Source organism: Rana temporaria, chromosome 3 (assembly GCF_905171775.1).
Source record: "Rana temporaria chromosome 3, aRanTem1.1, whole genome shotgun sequence".
NCBI classification, from domain to species: Eukaryota; Metazoa; Chordata; class Amphibia; order Anura; family Ranidae; genus Rana; species Rana temporaria.
In genome coordinates, this window is record NC_053491.1 from 237,965,583 (window position 1) to 237,991,070 (window position 25,488).

The 25,488-nt window shown below is 42.9% G+C and overlaps 1 protein-coding gene across 3 annotated transcripts in view; it reads right to left on the reverse strand.

The window, feature by feature from the left end:
* The window catches only part of HTR4 (5-hydroxytryptamine receptor 4), a 609,312-nt gene that overhangs the window by 315,993 nt on the left and 267,831 nt on the right, over positions 1 to 25,488 (reverse strand). For all 3 annotated transcript variants that reach the window (XM_040344503.1, XM_040344504.1, XM_040344505.1), the window contains exon 2: positions 20,512 to 20,593. In XM_040344503.1, coding sequence (XP_040200437.1) covers positions 20,512 to 20,537 — 26 coding nt within the window. In that variant the 5' untranslated portion in view covers positions 20,538 to 20,593. The remainder of the gene's footprint in view (positions 1 to 20,511; positions 20,594 to 25,488) is intronic.

A 25,488-nucleotide genomic window follows, 5' to 3' on the forward strand; every position in this document is an offset into this window, starting at 1 on the left:
GCATATTAGTTTAGTTATATGTGTAGTCCTCGTCTTTGTCCTTGTCAGTCAGTGTAAAAAAAAAAAAAAAAAATTAGCTTTAGTTTAGTCATATAAGTTTGTGTAAGTAGAGTTAGTGTTTAGTGCATATTAGTTTAGTATTTGTAGTCCTCGTCTTTGTCCTTGTCAGTCAGTGTAAAAAAAAAAAAAAAAAAAAAAAATTTAGCTTTAGTTTAGTCATATAAGTTTGTGTAAGTAGAGTTAGTGTTTAGTGCATATTAGTTTAGTATTTGTAGTCCTCGTCCTTGTCTGCGTCCTTCAGTCTAAAAAAAAAAAAAAAAGTTTTAGCTGTAGTATTTTAGTTCCGGTTTAGTAGCTGTCCGTGTCGTAGTCTACGTCTTTGTCCGTGTAAAAAAAAAAAAAAAGTTTTAGGTGTAGTAGTTTTATTCTAGTTTAGTAACTGTCTGCGTCTTTGTCTGCGCCTTTGTCTGCGTCTTTGTCTGCGTGCCTGTCTTGCTAAAAAAACAAAAAACACTCCTTTCTCACATTTCCCCCCCCAATAAAGTTTACCCCCCCCACATCAGCAAGCTGTCCAGGCATGCTGGGAGTTGTAGTTTTGCAACAGCTGGAGACACACTGTTTGGGAAATACTAATATCTGATCTTATATCCTAACTTTTAAACTAGTCTAAAATGCAGTTAAAGATAATGAAATAACAGTGGTGAAATTACTTACACTAATCAGCAGTTTTTCCTCACTGGATGAAAAGTTACTCCCCACCATCTTCGCTTCGCTGGGCAGCACAAAATAGCGATCCGAAAATCGACTGGCAAAGATCCAGGAAATGATCTCCGTTCTCGCGCGTTCTTCGCGCGGACGAGAATTTCGCAATCAATTTCGCATTCGCATTAGCGAAATTTTGCAAACATTTTTTTTTTGATAAAATATCACGAATATTCGATTTTAACGAATATTTCACGAATATTTGTCTATATATTCGTGATATATCGCGAAATCGAATATGGCGTATTCCGCTCAACACTAGCCCTCATCACACTTTATTCATACCACTTGATTTTGTTGTTAGCACATATAGATTTGAGCAGCAGTTTTTTTATTGATTGCACATTTATTTCATTTAATTTCACTATTGGCCAGCGCTTTAGTTTTCTTTTTACATTTACTCTCTCATACTGGTCACCGGGAGTTCACCATGGCACCTCATGGCAAATAACTGTTGCTCTGCATAAAGATGGCCTAGGCTATAAGAAGATTACTAAGACCCTGAAACTGAGCTGCAGCATGGTGGCCAAGACCATGCAGCGGTTTACCAGGACATGTTCCACTCAGACGATGCCTCGCCATGGTCGACCGAAGAAGTTAAGTGCACATGCTCAGCATCATATCCAGAGGTTGTCTTTGGGAAATAGACGTATGAGTGCTGCCAGGATTGTTGCAGAGGTTTAAGGGGTGTGGGTCAGCCTGTCAGTGCTCTGACCATATGCCGCACACTGCATCAAATTGGTCCGCATGGCTGTCATCCCAGGAGTAAGCCTAAAGATATGGATTTTGGAAACCATGTCCTGTGGTCTGATGAGACCAAAATAAACGTATTTGGTTCAGATGTTGTCAAGTGTGTGTGTCGGCAACCAGGTGAGTACAAAGACAAGTGTGTTTTGCCTGCAGTCAAGTATGGTGTGGGAATGTCATGGTCTGGGGCTGAATGAGTCCTGCCGGCACTGGTGAGCTACAGTTCATTGAGGGAACCATGAATGACAACCTGTACTGTGACATACTGAAGCAGAGCATTATCCCTTCCCTTCGGAAACTGGACCGCAGGGCAGTATTCCAACATAATAACGACCCCAAACACACCTCCAAGACGACCACTGCCTTGCTAAAGAAGCTGAGGGAAAAGGTGATGAACTGGCCAAGCATGTCTCCAGATCTAAATCCTCAAATGAAAGGTGAAGGAGTGCAAGGTATCTAACATCCACCAGCTCTGTGATGTCATCATGGATGAGGGGAAGAGGACTCCAGTGGCAACCTGTGAAGCTCTGGTGAACTCCATGCCCAAGAAGGTTAAGGCAGTGCAGGAAAATAAGGTTGGCCAAACAAAATATTGACACTTTAATCCCAATTTGGACATTTTCACTTAGGGGTGTACTCACTTTTGCTGCCAGCAGTTTAGACATTAATGCCTGTGTGTTGAGTTATTTTGAGGGGACAGCAAATTTACACTGTTATACAAGCTGTGCACTCACTGCTTTACATTGTAGAAAATAATAATTTCTTCAGTGTTGTCGCATGAAAAGATATAACAAAATATTTACAAAAATGTGAGGGGCGTACTCACTTTTGGGAGATACTGTATAAATATATAAATATATATATATATATTATTAGACATACATAGGCAGGGAGAATTGTACATTTTATTATTTACATTTTTTTATTTTATATTTCTATTAACTTTATATAACTGGTCTATTTATAGGTTTTTCACCCTGTTTTCCTGAAATAATTGTATATGACACCCCTTTGCAAAGCAATTTCTCAAACCTTCCAGACTCCCACTGTCTGTACAATACTACTGTCATTATTCATGCATGCCAACAGTTGCTGGTAAAATTAGAAATTCCCATTTGTTATTGCAGAGTCTGGATTCTGTCACCTTGAGTCTAGCAAACATGGTTGACTGGCATCAGTTTGATTTGTCTCCTACTTTTTCCATATTCATAATTTCACTTTGTACCCTGATGTTATTTTGTGCAAGACAAATAAAGATTCTACAAGCAAGACAGACACTGCTGTCTACCTTTTTATAATTACCAAATAGCCCTTAATGTGATCACTGTGTCTAAGAATGATTACTATGTCTGCTTACAGTTTACAGAGTACTGTAAATAAATTAAAATGAATGTTATGTTTTAAAAGAAACTCCATTGAGTTTTATTTTTAATATGTTTTACATTTTTTAATTACATTTTGCTGTGAACCAGGACCTAAATTAGATGTAAACCCTCACCTGTATGTCAACCCTTTTCCTGGCAGAGGAGTTTTTTTTTTTTCATTTTTTGTTTACATGCTTAAAAAAACATTTTAGGCCTGAAGGTTATAGAAAACCCCTAAAACATTAAATTATTTGCTCAAAGCAGACACCATAGAGAATAAAATAGTAGTAGTTCCAATTTTCTTTATGTCACACTATATCAGCAGCAGTTTAGCAAACATACAATTTCAATTAAAAATACACTACATTTAATTTTAGGGGACACAACAGCAATTTTCGGCTCTTTAAAAAAAAAATATATATATATTTCCCTTTTCTTTTTTTGATCACTTTCTATTCCTATTACAAGAAATGTAAACATCCCTTGTAATAGGAATAGGGCACGACAGGTCCTCTTTATTGAGACAGCTGGTGTCAATAAGACCCCAGATATCTCCTCTACCCTGGAAAGCATTAGATAAACAATATATATATATATATATATATATATATATATATATATATATATATATATATATATATATATACATATACAGGGCTCAAAATTTCAAGTCCTAAACTACTAGCCAGGTCTCAAGGGTTACTCGCCACCAGTTGCTCCGCCCAACCCCTACCATGCCCCGCCCATAACCCCACCCCCCTAAACACGCCCTCATAAATTATCTCATGAAACGACACTTAAATGTTTTATTCAGTATTAAGTTATATAAATAAATATTAACAACTATCTGTGTCCCCAATGCAGCCTTGTGTCCGCCAGTGCAGCCATGTGTCCCCAATGCAGGCCCGTGTCCACATTGCAGCCCTGTGTCCCCAATGCAACCCTGTGTCCGCCAGTGCAGCCCTGTGTCCGCCAGTGCAGCCCTGTGTCCGCCAGTGCAGCCCTGTGTCCGCCAATGCAGTCCTGTGTGCCCAATGCAGTCCTGTGTCCGCCAATGCAGCCCTGTGTCCACCAAAGCAGCCCTGTGTCCCCAATGCAGCCCTGTGTCCACATTGCAGCTCCGTGTCCCCATTGCAGCTCTGTGTCTGCATTGCAGCTCCGTGTCCCCAATAAAGCGCCGTGTCCCCAATGCAGCCATGTGTCCCAATTGCAGCCTTGTGTCCCCAATGCAGCCCTGTGTCCGCCAGTGCAGCCCTGTGTCCGTCAATGCAGCCCTGTGTCCCCAATGCAGCCCTGTGTCCGCCAATGCAGCCATGTGTCCGCCAATGCAGCCCTGTGTCCCCATTGCAGCCCTGTGTCCCCATTGCAGCCCTGTGTCCCCATTGCAGCCCTGTGTCCACATTGCAGCTCCGTGTCCCCATTGCAGCTCCGTGTCCTCCATGAAGTACTGTGTCCTCCATGAAAGCTCTGTTTCCTCCATGAAAGCTCTGTGTCCCCAATAAAACTCTGTGTACTGTGTAGGAGAAGAGAGAGGAGAGGAATGCTGCTGCTGTCTGGTTTATCAGCGCACGGGGAACATAGCAGTTTTAATTTCAATAGCTTTGTGTTCCCCGCCACTCACTGTCATATACAGACCCTCCCCCTTGTCCGTGCACTTTGATAGACAGATCACCCGTCCAATCCTGGTACGGGTAATCTGTCTATCAAAGTGCACGGACAAGGGGGAGGGTCTGTATTTGACCGTGAGCGGCGGGGAACACACAGCTATTGAAATAAAAGCTGTTATATTCCCCGTGCGCTGATAAACCAGACAGCAGTGGCGGCCTCGGCGGCGGTGGCTCCCATCTTCTCTCCCTTCCCCTACAAACTCAGGCTGCTGGCGGTTCTCTCTCCCCCCCCCCCGTCCCGTCCCGTCTTCAGGCAGCCCACACTCGTCAGCCCTCAAAATCCACTTGCAAAATGCGAGCAGGCGAGTGTATTTTTTAGGGCTGTGTGTATATATATATATATATATATATATATATATATATATATTGTAAGCTGGGGGATAGGTAGCAGGTACAAAACGCTCCCTGGGATGAGCAGGCACAGATACCAAGTCCATGGGATAAGTGAAAACAGAGGGGTGTTTATTGGTGCTATATACAAAGTCTTTTTACAGGTGCTGTACAGTGTGCAGAGAAGAAACAAAACAAAAGTAATTAAACAAAAAGCCTAGCCGTGTCCCGGCTCTAACTATACAATATGCACGCCCTCACTACCAGGCTGAACAAACCTACAGCTTGTCAGCTTCCACATAGATTGCTTAACAGTTTTGGTTACCAACCTCTTTGCTCTCACAGACCAACACTATCTGTGTCCCAGGGCAGAGCAAAGACTGTCTGCACAGGTGAGCTTAAATTGGCCTGGGGGAGAGGGCCAACACCCGTACTGGATCAGAGCTCAGAGATCCCTGAACGTATAAGAGAGGAGCCTGGGAGAGGTGTAAACCCCGAACAGGACTTTTCCAGGCTCTCTCTGGGACGCTCTGCTACACATCCTCCCCCCTTGTTTCAACCCCAGGGTTGGAACACCTGTAGCCCAACAGGAGTGAACACGGGACAGGGCATCTACATTCCCCATTTCAACACCTGGCCTGTGTTTTACCGTGAAGGAGTAATCCTGTAGGGCCAAAAACCACCGGTTCACCCGTCTATTCGTCTCCTTCTTTTGGGCCATCCATTTCAGGGGAGCATGGTCAGTTATCAAGTCAAATTGGCGCCCCAACAAGTAGTACCTGAGTGCATCCACGGCCCACTTTATGGCTAAACACTCCTTTTCAATGACTGCATATTTTTTCTCATGGTCATTAAGCTTTCTGCTTAGGTACACCACAGGGTGTTCTTCCCCATTGTGTACCTGTGATAGTACTGCCCCGATACCCACATCAGAGGCATCCGTTTGAACCAAAAAGTCTTTGGCGAAATCGGGGGAGTATAGCACTGGCTGTGCACAAAGAGCTTTTTTCAGGACTTGGAAAGATTCTTCCGCTACTGGGGACCATTTCACCATTACGGAGTCTTTCCCTTTCGTAAGGTCTGTCAGTGGGGTAGCTATAGTTGCAAAATTTGGGATAAACCTTCTATAATACCCCGCAATGCCAAGAAAAGCCCTGACCTGCTTTTTATTTGCAGGACGTGGCCACTCCTGGATGGCTTCTATTTTATTCACCTGGGGCTTTATGACACCACGGCCAATAGTGTAGCCCAAATACTTGGCTTCCTCTAGACCGATGCCACATTTTTGGGGATTTGCCGTAAATCCTTCTTTGAAGAGGGAATCAAGGACAGCCTGGACACGGGGCAAGTGAGACCCCCAGTCAGTGCTATGTACCACTATGTCATCTAGATAGGCTGCTGCATACTGTCGGTGAGGCCTTAGGGTCCTGTCCATAGCCCTCTGAAACGTCGCAGGGGCATTTTGCAACCCAAAAGGCATCCTCTTATATTGAAAGGATCCCTCCGGGGTTACAAATGCAGTCTTCTCTTTGGCGCTAGCAGTCAGGGGTATTTGCCAATACCCTTTTGTCAAGTCCAAAGTGGTCAGATAGCGAGCTTTGCCAAGTCGGTCTATAAGTTTGTCCACTTTGGGCATTGGGTACGTGTCAAACTTTGTCACTGCATTAAGCTTCCTAAAGACATTGCAGAACCTCCAAGTGCCATCCGGTTTTGGGACTAACATGATGGGGCTAGACCAGTCACTATTGGATTCCTCAATGACATCTAGCTCCAACATCCTTCTAACTTCATCACTGATGTCCTTTCTCCTCGCTTCAGGAATTCGGTACGGCTTGAGCTTGACACGGACCCCCGGTTCAGTAACAATGTCATGCTGAACTGCTGAGGTCATGCCAGGCAACTCTGAAAATGTCTCTCTATTCCTTATCAGGAACTCTCTAGCTTCCTGTTTTTGGGAACATGACAGGGTGTCTGGAATGGTGACCTCAGGGATCAGAGGGGACTCAATACCTTTAGGCATTACAGGGAGGGACCTCGTAGTCAACGCTAGTCTATCCTTCCAGGGCTTTAACAGATTTACGTGGTAAATTTGTTCGGGCTTCCTTTTACCTGGTTGATACACCTTGTAATTGACCTCCCCAACTTTTTCAATTACTTCAAAGGGACCCTGCCACTTAGCCAGGAACTTGCTCTCAACAGTGGGAACCAACACGAGGACCCTGTCACCAGGTGAGAAAACACGGAGTTGGGCCCCCCTGTTGTATATTCTCTGTTGGGCTGCTTGGGCCTGCAGTAAGTGTTCCTTTACCACCGGCATGATTGCTGCAATCCTCTCCTGCATTTGAGCGATATGCTCAATGACACTTTTGTGGGGTGTCTGTTCCCCCTCCCAAGTTTCCTTGGCTATGTCTAAGAGTCCTCGAGGGTGTCTCCCATAGAGCAGCTCAAATGGAGAGTACCCTGTAGAGGACTGGGGAACCTCCCTGATGGCGAACATCAAGTACGGTATCAGGAAGTCCCAGTTTCTCCCATCCTTGTCCACAACCTTCTTTAACATACTCTTTAATGTCTTATTGAAGCGTTCCACCAAGCCATCCGTTTGAGGATGATACACCGAGGTTCGCAACTGCGTCACCTTAAATAACTTGCACAGCTCCCTAGTTATCCGTGACATAAATGGGGTACCCTGGTCTGTAAGGATTTCTTTAGGGATGCCAACCCGACTGAACACCATTAACAGCTCTTTGGCAATGTTTTTAGCAGACGCAGCGCGTAAGGGAACGGCCTCAGGGTAACGGGTAGCGTAATCCATGATCACGAGGATATGCTGATGACCACGGGCAGATTTGGGGAGCGGACCCACAAGGTCCATGGCAATCCTTTCAAAGGGCACTTCAATAATGGGCAAGGGCACTAAAGGACTTCGGAAGTGAGGCTGTGGGGCTGACATCTGACACACAGGACAGGATTGACAATAATTCTCAATATTTTTCTGTATCCCAGGCCAGTAAAACCTGTGCAACACTCTTTCAGTGGTTTTCTCAACCCCTAAATGGCCTCCTAGCAAGTGCCCATGAGCAAGTTCCAACACCACCCGCCTATATGGCTTAGGGACCACCAACTGCTCAACCACTTCATCATTCATTTTACATACACGATACAGTAAATCCTCATTGCTGCAGAAATAAGGAAAACAGGTCCTATCCCCTGGTTCAACAGGTACATCATTAATCACCATTACATTTTCCCAGGCCCTGGTGAGGGTAGGGTCTTTTCTCTGCTCAGTACCAAAATTTTCCTTGTGCACATTAAGGTCAGCAAACTCCAACGTAGGCTCAGAGTCAGCAGACGGCTGTCTAGCTCTACTGGTTGTGGGGACTTCCTCAGGCTCCTCCAGCTCTCCTGCCATAACTGAGAAAGGAAAGCTCGGAGAGCCCCGAGATGAGTCCCCTGAACATCCAATATCAGAATTAGCCAGGAGTTCTGGCTCTGGGACTGAGTCAGGTACTGCGACCGGGTCGGGACGATCCCACAGTTCCCAAAACTTAGGGAAGTCCCTACCAATGATGGCCTCGTGCACCAAGTGGGGCACAAGTCCGACCGCATGGGACACCGTACCTAAGCCAGTTTTAAACTGAACTGTGGCTATAGGATACTCCCGGGTATCCCCATGTACACAGATCACAGCAACTTTTTTAGCATGAAAATTCATAGTTTCAACCATCTCAGCTGTAACCAAAGTAACCAGACTTCCAGAGTCCAGCAAGGCTGTAATAGGCTTATTATTAACAGTCATTTGACACATGTGTTTCCCCATATTTGGCGCTGGAGCGCATGAAACAGCAGCAAACATAGACTGCCTTCTAATGGACAGATCACACTGCATTGGTTCATCAGTCAATGGACAGTTTGCTGCAACATGTCCCAGTTCTTGGCAACGAAAACACCTGATGTTTCCCCAGTTCGGTTTGCTGACAGGCAGTGGTTTCCCTTGTTTGGGACGCCAAAATTCAGTCCTGGCACCAAAAATCCTCCCCCCTACTTCCTTGCCATGCTTACCACCCACTTCCCCTGGAACAGTCTTACCGGTTGCCTGGGGAGACCGTGGCTTTGTGTGGAAAGTCCGTGCGGCTGTTGGGGTGGTGACCAGGTTCTCAGCAGCAAAGTACCTCTCAACGAGTTCCACCAGGTTATCTACCGAATTGGGGTCTCCTTGACTCACCCACTTCTGCAGGGGTATTGGCAGTGACCTCAGGAATTGGTCCATGACCACACGCTCCACTATTTGTGGCGCAGACAGGGACTCCGACTGTAGCCATTTTCGCACCAGGTGGATTAGATCGAACATCTGCGATCTTGGGGGCCTCTCAACTTGGAAGAACCAGCTGTGGACCCGTTGTGCTCGAACGGCCAAGGTGACACCGAGTCGCGCCAGAATTTCCCGCTTGACCTTCTCATAGTCTCCCGCTTCTGCCGACTCCAGATCATAGTAGGCCTTCTGCAAATCACCAGACAGTAAGGGGGCAATCAGTCCTGCCCATTGGGTTTTAGGCCAACCTTCCCTCTCAGCGGTCCGTTCAAATGTTAACAGGAAGGCCTCTGGATCATCATCCGTAGTCATCTTGGACAGAAAGCGAGCCACATGGATGGCTGAAGGCTTGCTTCCCATATCCTTGATTTCCGCAGGTGCCCACTGTGCTAGCGTTTCTGCAACCTTAGTCAGGGTTTTCCTATCCGCTTCTGCAGCAGTGGCAAGCTGTTCAAACAGCCTCTGCGATTGCTCCTGTACAGCACCAATCTGCCGCTGTGATTGCTCTTGTGCAGCATTAATCTGTTGGTACAGCGCCTTGGTTTGCTCCTGTGCAATAGCATTGGCTTGCTGTTGTGCAGCGTTGGCTTGCTGCAGTGCAGCGTTAGTTTGCTGTTGTGCAGCATTGGATAACACCATTTGTTTGAGGATTTCCTCCATGTTGTCACTTTAGGTACTGGCCTTTTAAATAGTAACTTACTACTGCTGGTCGCAGCCTCCACCATGTGTAAGCTGGGGGATGGGTAGCAGGTACAAAACGCTCCCTGGGATGAGCAGGCACAGATACCAAGTCCATGGGATAAGTGAAAACAGAGGGGTGTTTATTGGTGCTATATACAAAGTCTTTTTACAGGTGCTGTACAGTGTGCAGAGAAGAAACAAAACAAAAGTAATTAAACAAAAAGCCTAGCCGTGTCCCGGCTCTAACTATACAATATGCATGCCCTCACTACCAGGCTGAACAAACCTACAGCTTGTCAGCTTCCACATAGATTGCTTAACAGTTTTGGTTACCAACCTCTTTGCTCTCACAGACCAACACTATCTGTGTCCCAGGGCAGAGCAAAGACTGTCTGCACAGGTGAGCTTAAATTGGCCTGGGGGAGAGGGCCAACACCCGTACTGGATCAGAGCTCAGAGATCCCTGAACGTATAAGAGAGGAGCCTGGGAGAGGTGTAAACCCCGAACAGGACTTTTCCAGGCTCTCTCTGGGACGCTCTGCTACACATCCTCCCCCCTTGTTTCAACCCCAGGGTTGGAACACCTGTAGCCCAACAGGAGTGAACACGGGACAGGGCATCTACATTCCCCATTTCAACACCTGGCCTGTGTTTTACCGTGAAGGAGTAATCCTGTAGGGCCAAAAACCACCGGTTCACCCGTCTATTCGTCTCCTTCTTTTGGGCCATCCATTTAGTAATCTGCGTACTTTTGCTGCAGTCTTGGTAAGGACCCCTTGGGGAGTTTGTATTGTTGGTTGGTCACCTTGGTGACGGGTTCTTTTAATTCACCGACGCGTCTGTTGATGGGCTTTTCCAAATTCACCACCTCCCCATTTCCATGCATCCCTTTTATAATAATGCACTTCCTGTATATGTTGATGCTTTCCTATTAAGGTCACCAACTCTACGTTTCTCACTGGCCCTCTTACCCCCCTCCCATTCCCCCGTCCCTTCTCCCCCCTCCTTCATCTCCCTTATCCAACACCCCCTTTTCCCCTCCCAAATAAACCCCCACCCCCTTGTTCCCCCACTCCTCCATTCCTCTCCCTTTCCCCCTCCCTTCCCCCTTTCCTTCCCTTTCCCCTCCCTGTCCCTCCTCCACCCCACACACTTTACACACACCCTCTCCCCCCCCCCCTCCTTACACCACCCTCCTTCCCTTTCTACCCCTTGTCCAGATACCTTGTGCACCACTTCACTAGTCCTCACTGACCCCTCTTTCCTTTCCCCCTTTCCTCTTCTTTCTCCCTTATCCCCGATTTTCCTTCCTTTTTCCCCTCCCTATCATTCCCTTCTTATTGTATTGTTATCCAACTTGTTTACCCTTATCCTCAATAATACCCTTCCCCCTCCTCTCTCTCCCCCCCCCCTTCCCTTCCCCTTCTCCCCCTCATTCCTTCCCCCTTTTCTCCTCTTTTCATCCCTTCCCTCCCCTTGTCCCCCCCTCTTTTACGTCAACCCTAACCTTATTCCTTTTAAGGTTAATTTTAACCCCCCCCCCCTTTTCCTCCCCCCCCTTCCTTCCTCCCCCCCTAACAACCTCTTCCTCTCCTTACCCCCCTTCTCTTAATAGAGCCCGTCTAAATAAAATATCCCCCTCCACGCGCCACAGAAGGCCTATACCAGGCTCCACATCTGATCATATGACCAACCTGGGTGAGTGCTCTGCTCCATTATATAACGCATTGTATTGAATTGTACACAATGTATACACATATTGTATATCCTGCTTGTTTATTTACATGTTTATGCATACTTTTTAGAAGAAAAAAATCTCCTCCTGAAGAAGCGGTAAATCACCGCGAAACCGGTCGAGGTCATCGATTCCTTACATTAAGACACAGTCTGTTTTTTGCTTTCTGTTGTGAAATGTGGGGTTTGTTCTTAAATTGTCCCTGTATTATACTTGTTTTCTTTTTTGCTAAATAAATATTGATATTTTTATCAGATTGTCTTTATCAGTGCTGCGAAAAGTCCCTTCCAAAATCCCTCCCCCCTTCCCTCGACCTAAATACTGACGTACATTGGCCCCAAGCAGCCAAATGCCGTCAAATTATTTTTGTCACATTATTCTTCATATTAAATGGGATGTAGGCACCTTTTTACTCTCTGCATCTTTATTCTAAAAGAGGCGACACTCTCCTTTTTTCTTAGATTGCTTAACAGTTTTGGTTACCAACCTCTTTGCTCTCACAGACCAACACTATCTGTGTCCCAGGGCAGAGCAAAGACTGTCTGTACAGGTGAGCTTAAATTGGCCTGGGGGAGAGGGCCAACACCCGTACTGGATCAGAGCTCAGAGATCCCTGAATGTATAAGAGAGGAGCCTGGGAGAGGTGTAAACCCCGAACAGGACTTTTCCAGGCTCTCTCTGGGACGCTCTGCTACAATATATATATATATAATCGATCTCTGCTTTCCATGACAAAAAACTGTCAGTGTTTGCATCTGGAAGTAACGCCATGACATCACTTTCGATATTACCACTTCAACCTAAGGACATCATATGATGTCCTATGGGCAGGAAGTAGTTAAATCCCACAGGTGCCAAAAAGTCTCCTATATGATGCATTTTTTAGTGACAGGTTCTCTTTAATGAGACATCAGGGGTCTACAAGATGTCTCACCTGTCCTCCAATGAAGCTAATATAATGTAGAGAGCATTCCATTAGCTCCTACTGGCTGGGGACAGTGACACCAGTACCTGAAAGTGACATTTGCTTCTGGATCAGTAACATGAGGAGGATCTCCCTCGCCTGTACCCGATGGCACCCGCCATGCTAGTCATAGGTCTGCCGATGAGCAAATGAAGCCGGGAAATCATGTCAGGGTGGGGAACGGGAGTAATGGGGGGTGTGGAAGCAATTTAAAGCGGGGGTTCACCCAAAAAATAAATTTTTAACATTACATCTAGCATACTAAGCATATGAATGACATTTACTTTCTGCAGGTAATTTTTTTTTTCCGTACATACCTTTATATTCTGATTTTGTCCAGGGCTTCCGGGTTCTGATGACTGCGGGACTGGGCGTTCCTATCCTTGGATTAGATAATTGACGGCTTGTCAAACAGTTCCCCTGTCGCACAACGCGCGTCACCAGATTTCCGGAAATAGCCGAGCTGCGAGTCGGCACTATATGGCGCCTGCGCAGTCAGCTCTACACGGCGGGTGCAGGCGCCGTATAGTGCCGACTCGCAGCTCGGCTATTTCCGGAAATCTGGTGACGCGCGTTGTGCGACAGGGGAACTATTTCACAAGCGGTCAATCATCTAACCAAAGGATAGGAACGCGCAGTCCCGCAGTCATCAGATCCCTGAGGCAGGGATAGGAACGCCCAATCCCGCAGTCATTAGAACGCGGAAGCCCTGGACGAAATCAGAATATAAAGGTATGTACGGAGAAAAAAAAAATGACCTGCAGAAAGTAAATGTCCTTAGTATGCTGGCTCTAAGGTTAGAAATTTGTTTTTAGGGTGAACCCCCGCTTTGAAATACACATATGATATAAATTACAGACCCTTCATTTTTTTGTACGTTGGCAAACTTACAAATTCTGCAGGGGATCAAATAATTATTTTCCCCACTGTATATATCTCAACTCTTTGTTATTTCACCAAAATGTGTTGGTGCGTGGTATGGGGAAAGATGATGGATGAGCTATGGCAGGTGAAGTGATAAGGCAGTGATATGAAGGTTCCCATGTTACATACAACCATTGGAAATTATACTACTTGTACTCAAATAAAAAATATGCAAACTACGTGTTCAAAATGTGACAATGAATTAAAGTGTTTGTTCACCAATGCCAGAAGTCTGCCAAGCAAAATAGGTGAGTTGGAAGTGATGATAACTATCATTTAATTGGTATTGCTGAATCTTGGCTTCACTCTTCACATGACTGGGCTCTTAATATTAATGGCTATGCACTATTTTGAAGAGACAGGGTAAAACGGATGGGTGGTGCTGTCTGTCTCTATGTGAGAAGTGATCTCAAAGTTAGTGTGAAAGAGATTTTAAAAGGAAAAGCTGCGCTGCAAATTAAATCAACATAAATCTTCAATTATGTTATGGGCACACAAAACCCCAGTGCATTAAAACTAAAAAAAGGTTGTGCAAGAGTCCATATAAGATGTATCACAGAAGATTGCAGGAAGTGACAGAAAGTTCTCCGAATGGGTGAGACTAAATATCCAGGCAAAATCTTGTGACTCAGATGACAAATCCACCACCACTTATGTGCCAACTGCTTACCAGAGCAAGAAATAAATCAGGCATGTATACATATAGGTCAGTAAGGGTCCTGGATAAGCTGCCACTCTCTCTCCTGTTTCACCAATCTTCTATGTCAGACCAACATTCTCCATAGATGTAACCCAGAGGAGAAAAACACTGGCATGGTGTGATATCGTTTAAAAATGTTTAATGTAAAAAAGTAATACACTCACATGTATATCGGTTTAAAAAGTGCGATCAATATTAATAGCCGGCCGGCTCTGCTGTCTGCTCGTCCTTCCGGGTAGACAGCGTGGCTATTATCATAAATTCAGGGAAGTCTTGATCCCCCATCTATGTAAATTTTTTAATGCTATTAGACGTGGAGATCCCCTTCCTACCCAGGAGAACAAGGCTTATATACATATTATCCCTAAAGCGGGTAAAGACCTGGGACTCTGTGCTAACTATCGCCCTATTTCTTTAATTAACTCGGACTTGAAAATAATGACAAAAATTTTGGCCTCGAGACTTAATTCTTTTTTGGTTCAATATATACACCCAGACCAGGCGGGATTTGTCCCGGGTAGACAGACTACCGATCAAATTAGAAGGGTTATAGATGTTATATCTGCGGTCCATTCTAATTGGGATGCTGGGGGACCACGGAAGGGCATGCTTTTGTCATTAGATATGCACAAGGCATTCGATTCCCTATCTTGGGATTATCTTTTCTATATTTTACATAAATTTGGTTTTGAGTCACGATTTTTGACTATTCTTCAAATGCTGTATAACTCCCCTTCGGCATCCTTGATGGTTGGTGGATATTCCTCCGATCCCATTCTGATTCATAGGGGAACGAGACAGGGTTGTCCTTTGTCGCCACTACTCTTTGTCCTGGCCCTGGAACCACTAGCAATCAAAATTCGATCTTCTCCAGATATTTTGGGTATTAAATGTGGTATCAGTGAGCATAAATGTGTCCTTTTTGCAGATGACATCCTAATGCTGATATCTTCACCAATCACTACTCTTCCAAATTTGAATATTATTCTTGCATTATTTTCCTCTATTTCTGGCCTAACTGTTAATCAGGAAAAATCTCAAGCCTTGAATATTTCATTGGACGATGCCACGATCTCCTCACTTAAGCAATCATTCTCCTTTAATTGGCATACGGATTCCCTCCCATATTTGGGGATCAACATCACTCCATCAATACGCACGTTGTATTCCCAGAACTACCCTGCTCTATTTAAAAAACTTAGGGCTGATTTGGACAAATGGTTATTTCATCCACCGTCATGGCTGGGTAGATTATTTTCTATCAAGATGAATATCCTCCCAAAATTATTATACTATTTCCACTCACTTCCGGTGGCATTAGTTCAATCAGACCTCAAAGCTTTTCAATCCAGAGTTATTTCGTATATATGGGGGAATAAGAAACCTAGAGTAGATAAACATACCCTACTTACTCCCAAGGCTTATGGGGGTCTGGGCGCTCCTGATTTAATCAAATATTACTATGCTGCAATACTGGCACAATTGACTAGATCACACTCTTCACGCCCCGGTCCTATCTGGATGGAATTGGAAAGCCACGCATGTAGAGGTATGTCTTTATCACACATGCTTTGGTTGCCACCTGGTGATAGGCCGCCGATATTATGCCCAACTTTATCGCTATCTCTTAATATCTGGGATAGATTGTCCAGAACATATAAATTTAGATCTCTTCACTCCCCGATGGCGCCTATTTTTGGGAACAGAAAATTTGCCCCGGGGCTTGTTCACAATAATTTTGAATGGTGGAAAAATAAAGGTCTGATACGCATTGCGGACGTCTGTGATACTGGTGGAATGCTACGTTATAATATCCTGGAGGAACGTTTTCATATTCCAATTTCTGAAAGATGTAATTATGATCTAATAAAACGTTTTTTGGAAACCTTGCCATGTGATTCCAATTTAACGTCACTGTCAAAAATGGAATATTTATGTCGTAAATTCGACAGTATGCAAGGTCTTATTTCAAATATTTACTCTATTTTGACAGCTTCTTCAGTTAGATTGAAATATATGGTAAAATGGGATGAAGATATCCAGGAAAGTATTGAGCTTTCGGACTGGTTCAAATTGGCTCAGGGGGCATCACGTTCGCTTATGAACACTTCAATAATCGAAGCGAATTACAAAATACTCTTGAGGTGGTACATGGTTCCCTTTAGACTGGCTTCCTTTGTACCTGATGCTTCTCCTCTTTGCTTCCGTGGATGTGGACTTGAGGGAACAATGTACCACATATGGTGGAAATGCCCCAGAGTGAGGCGCTATTGGATCAGAGTTTATAATTTTATATATACTCTTACTGAAATTAATTTAATTAAATCTCCGAAACAATCGCTGCTGGGGTGTGATGTGAAAAACGCCTCTAGACCTCAAAAATGCCTTATAAGATTTATATTTATTTCAGCTAGAATGGTTATAGCAAAATCGTGGAGGTCGGCCATGCTCCCATTCGACCACCTTAAAAACAAACTCTCCTGGATCATGCTCAACGAACATATGACTGCTATCCTTCATGACAAACTAGATTTCTTCAAAGCTGTCTGGGATCCATGGATCAACTATTTGTCATATGATCCTAGGTCTCTTCTGATCTAGATATCGGATGTTTCATTGGCTGGCACGGAGATACTTTCCCCCTCATACCATTTATGTTTTTTTTTTTTTCTTCTTCTTCTTCTTTTGATTTTACTACATTTATTTTCCTTGCTTAACTTATAGTAATAGGTTTGGAATAGCACACCCTTTCACAATAGGTTTGGAATACCTGTATCTTTGACACGCGGTCCCAATACCTAACCTGATATTCTATATATTGGGAATGGTGTTGGGCCCCTGTAATTCGTTTTAATTTATTCATTTTTATCGATGATAATACTGTTCTGCCTTTCCACGCATTTGATTGTTCAATTACTGCCTTGAATTTTGTTGGCCTTGACATGTGTTTTGTTAACTGACTTCTGATTGATTGGCATACTACTGTGTATGCCGAATGGTGAAATCTACTGAGAATTCTACATTGTATACGTAGACTACCACCATATATATTACAGTCGAGGATACGTTCTGTGTATGTTTTATACTGCTTTTGATAATATGGCTTCCTTATACGATTTCATTTGTTCCGTTTTGTTGTGTGGAGATTGAAAATGCCTTAATAAAAAAAAATATTGAAACAAGAGAGGTATGGACTCCAGAGAGAGAGATATAATTTTGCCCCTGTAGAAATCATTAGTAAGACCTCATATGGAATATGCAGTTCAGTTTTGGGCACCAGTTCTCAAAAAGGATATATAGGAACTGGAAAAAGTGCAGAGAAGGGCAACAAAACCGATAAGAGGCATAAAGGAGCTCAGCTATGAGGAAAGATAAGATGAACTAAATTTATTCTCTCTTGAGTAGAGGAGATCAACGGGGGACATGATCAACATGTACAAATACATAAAGAGTCCACATAGTGAACTTGGTGTTGGGTTATTCACTTTAAGGTCATCACAGAGGACAAGAGGCATTCTTTACGTCTAAAGGAAAAGAGATTTAATCTCTAAATACAGAAAAGTTTCTTCACAATAAGAGCTGTGAAAATGTGGACTAGACTCCCTCAAGAGCTGATTCTGTCCAGCTCAGTAGATTGCTTTAGAAAGGCCTGGATACTTTCCTAAATGTACATAATATAACAGGGTACTAACATTTATAGGTAAAGTTGATCCAGATAATATTCGATTGCCTCTCGGGGGATCAGGAAGGAATTTTTTTTCCTGCTGTAGCAAATTGGATCATGCTTTGCTGGGGTTTTTCGCCTTCCTCTGGATCAACTGTGGGTATAGGATTGTGTATAAGGGCTTGTACGATATTTTTTCTCTTTTATTGGTTAAACTAGATGGACTTTTTTCAACCTACCTATGTAACTATGTGATCAATCTTTGTCTGTCACTCTGATCGTGCCAGCAGAGTGCAGCACAATGTGGTTTTAAAGCCCGAAAAAAAAAGACTGTTTCTCTTAGAACATCCATGTAATCCTTTTTTAATCCCGGTATTATCCTGGCAATTTGTGTCAAGTAGCACCACAAATTAAAACTATTTATTCAGCATGCGACCCTTTTAAAGATGGAAATGTTTTAGCCAATGCTTTACTTACTTTACAGCATGTAACATTTAGCATTCAGTAACTTTGTTCAGTGTAATACAGAAGTGATTTACAGCTTCAGATTTGTAGAACTGCTTGGCATGTGGCCAAATAGCCTATATTTCTCTATGCTTGCTGCCATGTGCTGCTTATATTCTGGGAAGTGTTGTCTGCTCATAAATCCAAGTTGTCCTCTACTATTAGCAAACACACACTAGACCTCATATGTTGGCATAGAAATAAACGCTTTCCAAATATACTTGGTATAGTAGATATATGTAACGTTTTTTTTTTCAAAAACAGTCAATGAAAATCAAAGCATACTTTGAAGGCAAGTAGGTAATGTTTGAAAACATTTTCTGCTAAGGAGTCAGTTTTGCAGTGCATATGAAGAAATACAATAATGTGACAGAGGTATTTGTCCCAGGCTTAGCAGGACACTAAGCCACCAATTGCAAGTAATAGAGCCTGGGTTGTGATTCAGCTCATAACTCAACTCCTGATGCTCTAGTCTAGAGAGTACAAAAACAAAAAAAACAACAACCTGTGCCCATGTTCTTGATAAGCAGCAGCATGTACTGTAAAGTAATTATTTCTAAAATATCACAACAAAGACTATAAAGTTGGGTTTTATTCAGTTTAGTTTATAACAGCTGCTTTGTGTTCCCAATAAAAAGGCCACATGCACACTGGGCGTTTTTACAGCTGCTGTTTTTGGTTTCAGATGTTTTTTTTTCTTTTAGGTAGGGATGTTTTCTGTCTGGGAAAAAAACCCAGAATTAGTGGGTTTAAAGTGGTTGTAAACCCTTTATAAAAAAAAAAAAAAAAAAACACTAAAGTTAGCCCATTTTTTTTGTATAATGTGAAAGATGATGTTACGCCAAGTAAATAGATACCTAACATGTCACACTTTAAAATTGCAGACACTTGTGGAGAGGCACCAAACTTTGGCACTTAAAAAATCTCCATAGGCGACACTTTAAAATTCTCTACAGGTTACGTACTTAGAGTTTCAGAGGAGGTCTAATGCTAGAATTATTGCTCTCGCTCTAATGTATGTGGCGTATGTAACCTGTGTGTATCTTGCTCTGATACTAGCCAGAGCTTCACCAGCCACTGACCTCACCGCACGTCCCTGGTCTAGGCTCTAAACACCCACCCACACATAAAAATGCAAAAGGTACCTATAATGGAAAAAGTTTGATTTATGCCTACCTTACCTCTGTCTTCTTCCCAATTTGCCTAGGGTAGGGTGATGTCACATTTATTCCAGCAAGAAGAATAGTGTTATATTGACTACAGAGCAGCCAAAATCTCATGAGAAGTTGTTCTTGCAATGGACTAGAGTATCTTCTTGTGGGATTTTGCCTGTTCTGTATTTTCCAAGAATCTTCCTGGAAGTATTATAATGTCACACAAGCACTGTGGAAGTAGGGGTAAGGTAAGTTTAATTTTTTTTTTTTTTTTACAGGCAACTCTGGCACATACTAAAAGCTAGTGATTTTTACTGGGTGGATGGGTAGAGTTGGGGGTGGTGGGAATTTATGGACTATCATACATTTAAAAAAATTGGCAACAAATCTCATTAAAGTGGTTCTAAAACCTTAAAGTTTTTCACCTCAATACATTCTATGCATTAAGGTTAAAAACCTTCTGTGCTGCAAAATTCCCCCCTTATACTTACCTAAACCCGATACGATGATGTGCACAAGGGCAGCGGCTCTCACTGATGTCTCCCTTCTCCGTGGGCCATTGGCTCGCACTGCTGTCAATCAAATGATGTGTCAGGTAAGGGGGTAGGGGCCAAAACGCCCATTCTGTGTAAAATAAATGCAAGCAGAGCGGCTGGGGAGCGAGCATGCATGGGTTCTCCCATGGAAAGCGACATTCCATGGGGGCACTTGCTGAAGAGGAGGAGCTTAGAGTGCCGGCAGGGGACACCAAAAGATGTCAGGGCCTGGACTTGAAAATGGGACCTCTGCTGTGTCTGGTGATGACTCTTCCCGCTGAGCTACCTGGGATGCTAGACAGCATCCTGTCTGTTCTATTGGACAACCCCAACTGGTGCCTTGACTCACCCCTGATCGTGATAGAAGAATAGGATCAGGGCTGCTCTGTGCAACACCATTGCAGAGGGCAGGTAGAACATGTTGTTAAAAAAATAAAAATAAGCTTTTATGTCACTTTGAGCTGTCTTACCTCACATTACTATCAAGTTCTTCCATCACAGTCAGTAGGCATGGGAGGCTGGCAAGTTGGTGCCCTCGTGATCAAGCTTTCCCTAAAAAGGCAAACGATTGGAGATGTAACAATGACTAACAATAGAATTCAGATAAACATGAATAAAAGCATCATTTAGATAGACATAGGTGTCTGTTTTCTATTGTGAGCTGCTTGAAAATCCAGTCAACTTCTGCAATACAAGGAATGTTCCTATTCACTGCCGAACTGAAGGCAGTACAAATATTGTACAGGTGTGAGGAAACTGACAGATAAGAGTGCGGCACATGCTCTGACAAAGGACTTATCTGTTTGGCTATCCGAAGAACAAAGAGATCTTCTATCAAAGGAAAGAAAAGGTAGGTGAGCCCCACAGTGGCCAATAGAATTGTTAAGGCATTCATTTCACATCTACTCTTGTCCAGTCCTCTTTCTACAATTCCACCTGTTAACATTATATTGATATTGTGGGTGACATGGGATGCAGTGGTGGTTGTGAGGTTATTAACTGTAAAAAATCACAGGTGTTGCTTTTTTCAACATTGGTTTCTTAGGATTATTGAACACGTGTATTTATATTAGTATCCCTTATTATTTGCTGATAGAGTAAGGAAGGTTTGGAACCCCCGTCAAGTTTATTTTGTTTTGTTTTGCCTTCTGTGTCTCATTAAGGAGATTTCCCATTACTTCCTGTCCTAAAGACATGTCAGAAAGTAAGTGAATATCTCTCAAATATGAGGGGGGAGGGGGGGGATTTAAATGAGTACTAAAGTCACATTCATTACATTAAGTACTAAAAAAAAGCAATAACCACTGACACAAAACATTGTAATATTTTTTTTCTTACTTTGAAAATGTGTGCATATTCTTAGTCCATCCCCATAATTGTAGCTGCTGTTTTTTGGCTCTTCATAACTGCCAGCGGGGGAAGTGATACATCAACTTCCTGCTGGATGCAAAAGTGAAAAAAAAAAACACATCCCCAACACCATTTAGATGTGCAAGTTCCAGGGAGGAAGTTTGCCAGTGGATGATGTAGACCTTACCTATGCAGTAAGCCCAGCACTTGCTTGATTGCATTCTCATACCTGTATTTGAATCAGAAATCAAGCAACTGATCAGCACAGCACAAATGAAGTCTGCACCATCCAGTGACCAGCAGGAAGGAACATGCTGGTCTAAAGGGTTGCTGGAGATGTGCTCTCTCACTCAAGCCCATTACTTGTCATAACTTACATTCTCTGCTCCCAGTGCATCTGAATGAATGACTACACCGGGGGGGGGGGGCTACTAAGTGACCAAAATTAGGGGCACAGACAGGGCCGGACTTACCATTGGGCTTGACTGGGCTCAAGCCCAGGGGCCCCACCCAATAGGGGGCCCCCTAAAAAAAAAAAAAAAAAAAAAATTTTTTTTTTTTTTTTTTTTTTTTTTTTTAGGGGTCCAGAGGTCCCCAGGGGCCCGGAGCCCCCCAGGGCCCTGGACGGCAACCCCCCCTTTTTTATTTTTTTTTTTATTTTTTTTTATTTAATTTATTTATTTTTTGTAAAAAAATGTTTTTTTTATATATTTTTTATTTTTATATATATAATAATATATATATATAAAAATAAAAAATATATATAAAAAAAACATTTTTTTACAAAAAATAAATAAAAAAAAGGGGGGTTGCCGTCCGGGGCCCTGGAGACCCCTGGGCCCTTTAATAATAATAATAATAATAATATATATATATATATATATATTATTATTATTATTATTATTATTAAAGGGCTCAGGGGTCTCCACGGCCCCCGGATGGCAACCCACCTTTTTTATTTTTTTATATACAGTGGGGATCGAAAGTTTGGGCACCCCAGGTAGAAATTTGTATTAATGTGCATAACGAGGCCAAGGAAAGATGGATAAATCTCCAAAAGGCATCAAATTACAGATTAGACATTCTTATAATATGTCAAAAAAAGTTATATTTTATTTCCATCATTTACACTTTCAAAATTACAGAAAACAAAAAAATGGCGTCTGCAAAAGTTTGGGCACCCTGCAGAATTTATAGCATGCACTGCACCCCCTTTGCAAAACTGAGATCTGCCAGTGTCATGGATTGTTCTCAATCATCGTCTGGGAAGACCAGGTGATGTCAATCTCAAATGTTTTAAATGCCCAGACTCATCTGACCTTGCCCCAACAATCAGCACCATGGGTTCTTCTAAGCAGTTGTCTAGAAAATTGAAACTGAAAAAAGTTGACGCTCACAAAGCTGGAGAAGGCTATAAGAAGATAGCAAAGCGTTTTCAGATGTCAATATCCTCTGTTCGGAATGTAGTTAATAAATGGCAGTCATCAGGAACAGTGGAAGTTAAAGCAAGATCTGGAAGACCAAGACAAATAGACAGAACAGCTCGCAGGATTGTGAGAAAAGCAATTCAAAACCCACGTTTGACTGCAGGATCCCTCCAGAAAGATCTGGCAGACACTGGAGTTGTGGTACACTATTCCACTATAAAGAGATACTTGTACAAATATGGTCTTCATGGAAGAGTCATCAGAAGAAAACCTCTCCTACGTCCTCACCACAAAAATCAGCGTTTGAACTTCGCAAATGAACATATAGACAGGCCTGATGCATTTTGGAAACAAGTTCTGTGGACCGATGAGGTTAAAATAGTATTTTTTGTCCGGAATGAGCAAAGGGACGTTTGGAGAAGAAAGAGCACAGAATTTAATGAAAAGAACCTCTGTCCAACTGTGAAGCATGGGGGTGGATCAATCATGCTTTGGGGTTGTATTGCAGCCAGTGGCACAGGGAAAATTTCACGAGTAGAAGGAAAAATGGATTCAATAAAATTTCAGCAAATTTTGGATGGTAACTTGATGCCATCTGTGAAAAAGCTGAAGTTAAAGAGAGGATGGCTTCTACAAATGGATAATGATCCTAAACACACCTGAAAATCCATGGGGGATTACATCAAGAGGCGTAAACTGAAGGTTTTGCCATGGCCTTCACAATCTCCTGACCTCAACATAATTGAAAATCTATGGATAGACCTTAAAAGAGCAATGCGTGACAGACAGCCCAGAAATCTCAAAGAACTGAAAGACTTTTGTAAGGAAGAATGGGCAAAGATCCCTCAAACAAGAATTGAAAGACTCTTGGCTGGCTACAAAAAGCGTTTACGAGCTGTGATACTTGCCAAAGGGGGCAGTGCAAGATATTAACTCTGCAGGGTGCCCAAACTTTTGCAGATGCCATTTTTTTGTTTTCTGTAATTTTGAAAGTGTAAATGATGGAAACAAAATCTAACTTTTTTTGACATATTATAAGAATGTCTAATCTGTAATTTGATGCCTTTTGGAGATTTTTCCATCTTTCCTTGGCTTCGTTATGCACATTAATACAAATTTTTACCTGGGGTGCCCAAACTTTCGATCCCCACTGTATATATATATATATATATATATATATTTTTTTTTTTTTATTAAAGGGCTCAGAGGTCCCCAGGGCCCCATGTGGCAACCCCCCTTTTTTTATTTTTTTTATAAATGTTTATTTTTTTATTTTTTATTAAAATGCCCAGAGGTTCCCAGGGGCCCAGAGGTCCCCAGGGCCCCGGATGGCAACCTCCCTTTTTTTATGTATTTTTTATAAATGTTTTTTTTTTATTATTAAAGGGCCCAGAGGTTTATTTTTTCTTTTTATTAAAAGGCCCAGAGGTCCCCAGGGCCCCGGATGGCTACCCCCCTTTTTTATATATATATATATATATATATATATATATATATATATATATATATATATATATATATATATATATATTTGTTTTTTTCTTTATTTCTTCTTTTTTTTGTAAAGGCTTCTCAATTTGCGGCAGCCCCCACCCTTCTCAATTTCAGGCGACAGCACCCCCACCCCCCCTAGGTTCTCTGCTTCAGGGGGCCCATGCCTTAAGCTGTGCAAGGGGCCCCAAAATTCCTGATGGCGGCCCTGCGCATACCTCCCAACACGCACGGATTCTGTGGGACTTTCCCGCACAGACAGCTTCTTCCCGCATTTAATTAATTTTCCCGCACTGCAAGAGGAGGCAGCACGGAAGCAGGAGGAACCGGAGTGGTGTGTGGAGGACTGTGGCTGCTGAAGGGAAGAAAGCCGACAGCCGGGCTAATGACAGTCTGTGGCCCCGGCTGTTGGCACAGGTGAGAGGCACTCCCCCCCTCAACAACTGAAAAATCCCCCCCCCCCCGCTCAACAACTTTAATGTGCTCCCCCCCGCTCAACAACTTCAATTCGCCCCCCCCGCTCAACAACTTTGATCCCCCCAATTCTCGGCTCCAGGGGGCCCCTTCAACACTCAAGCCCAGGGGCCCCCACCACCCTAAGTCCTGCCCTGGGCACAGATATAAAGGAATCGGATATTCGGAAATATTCTAAGCTATTTACTAAATGGTGCACAGAAGTTTAAAGAAACCGTTGAGAATTGAAGCTCCCTACTGTGCTCCCTACTGGAAGGTTTCCCCCTTACTTTCATTTTTGATTACAACTGTAACATTTTATCTTTTCCATCACATTCTATAGGGTAACAATGGTCACTGTGACAGGCAGAGATGCTGAACCTCTCTAGTGGGGATACGGACAGCAAAAAAAAATGGAAAGTGATTCTAACCTTTACTTTATCTAACACCAAAAAGAGAAGCAATGATTAGAAATGCACTTAAACCATGAGTGACAAAACACCAAAAGTGCTTTTATTAAGGCTTCATGCACACAAGACAAAAAACGAATTCTGGATGTCGAATTGCTGGATGGAAAAGGCAGCTTTAAAGACGCACTTTTAACAACAGTTTTTAAATGTGTTTATGTGTTTTTGGGCGTTTTTGTAAAATGACACCAAAAACTAGGGATGTAAAAAAAAAATGTATGCACCTTTACAGTGTTTTTTATGATCAGAAGAACTGCTC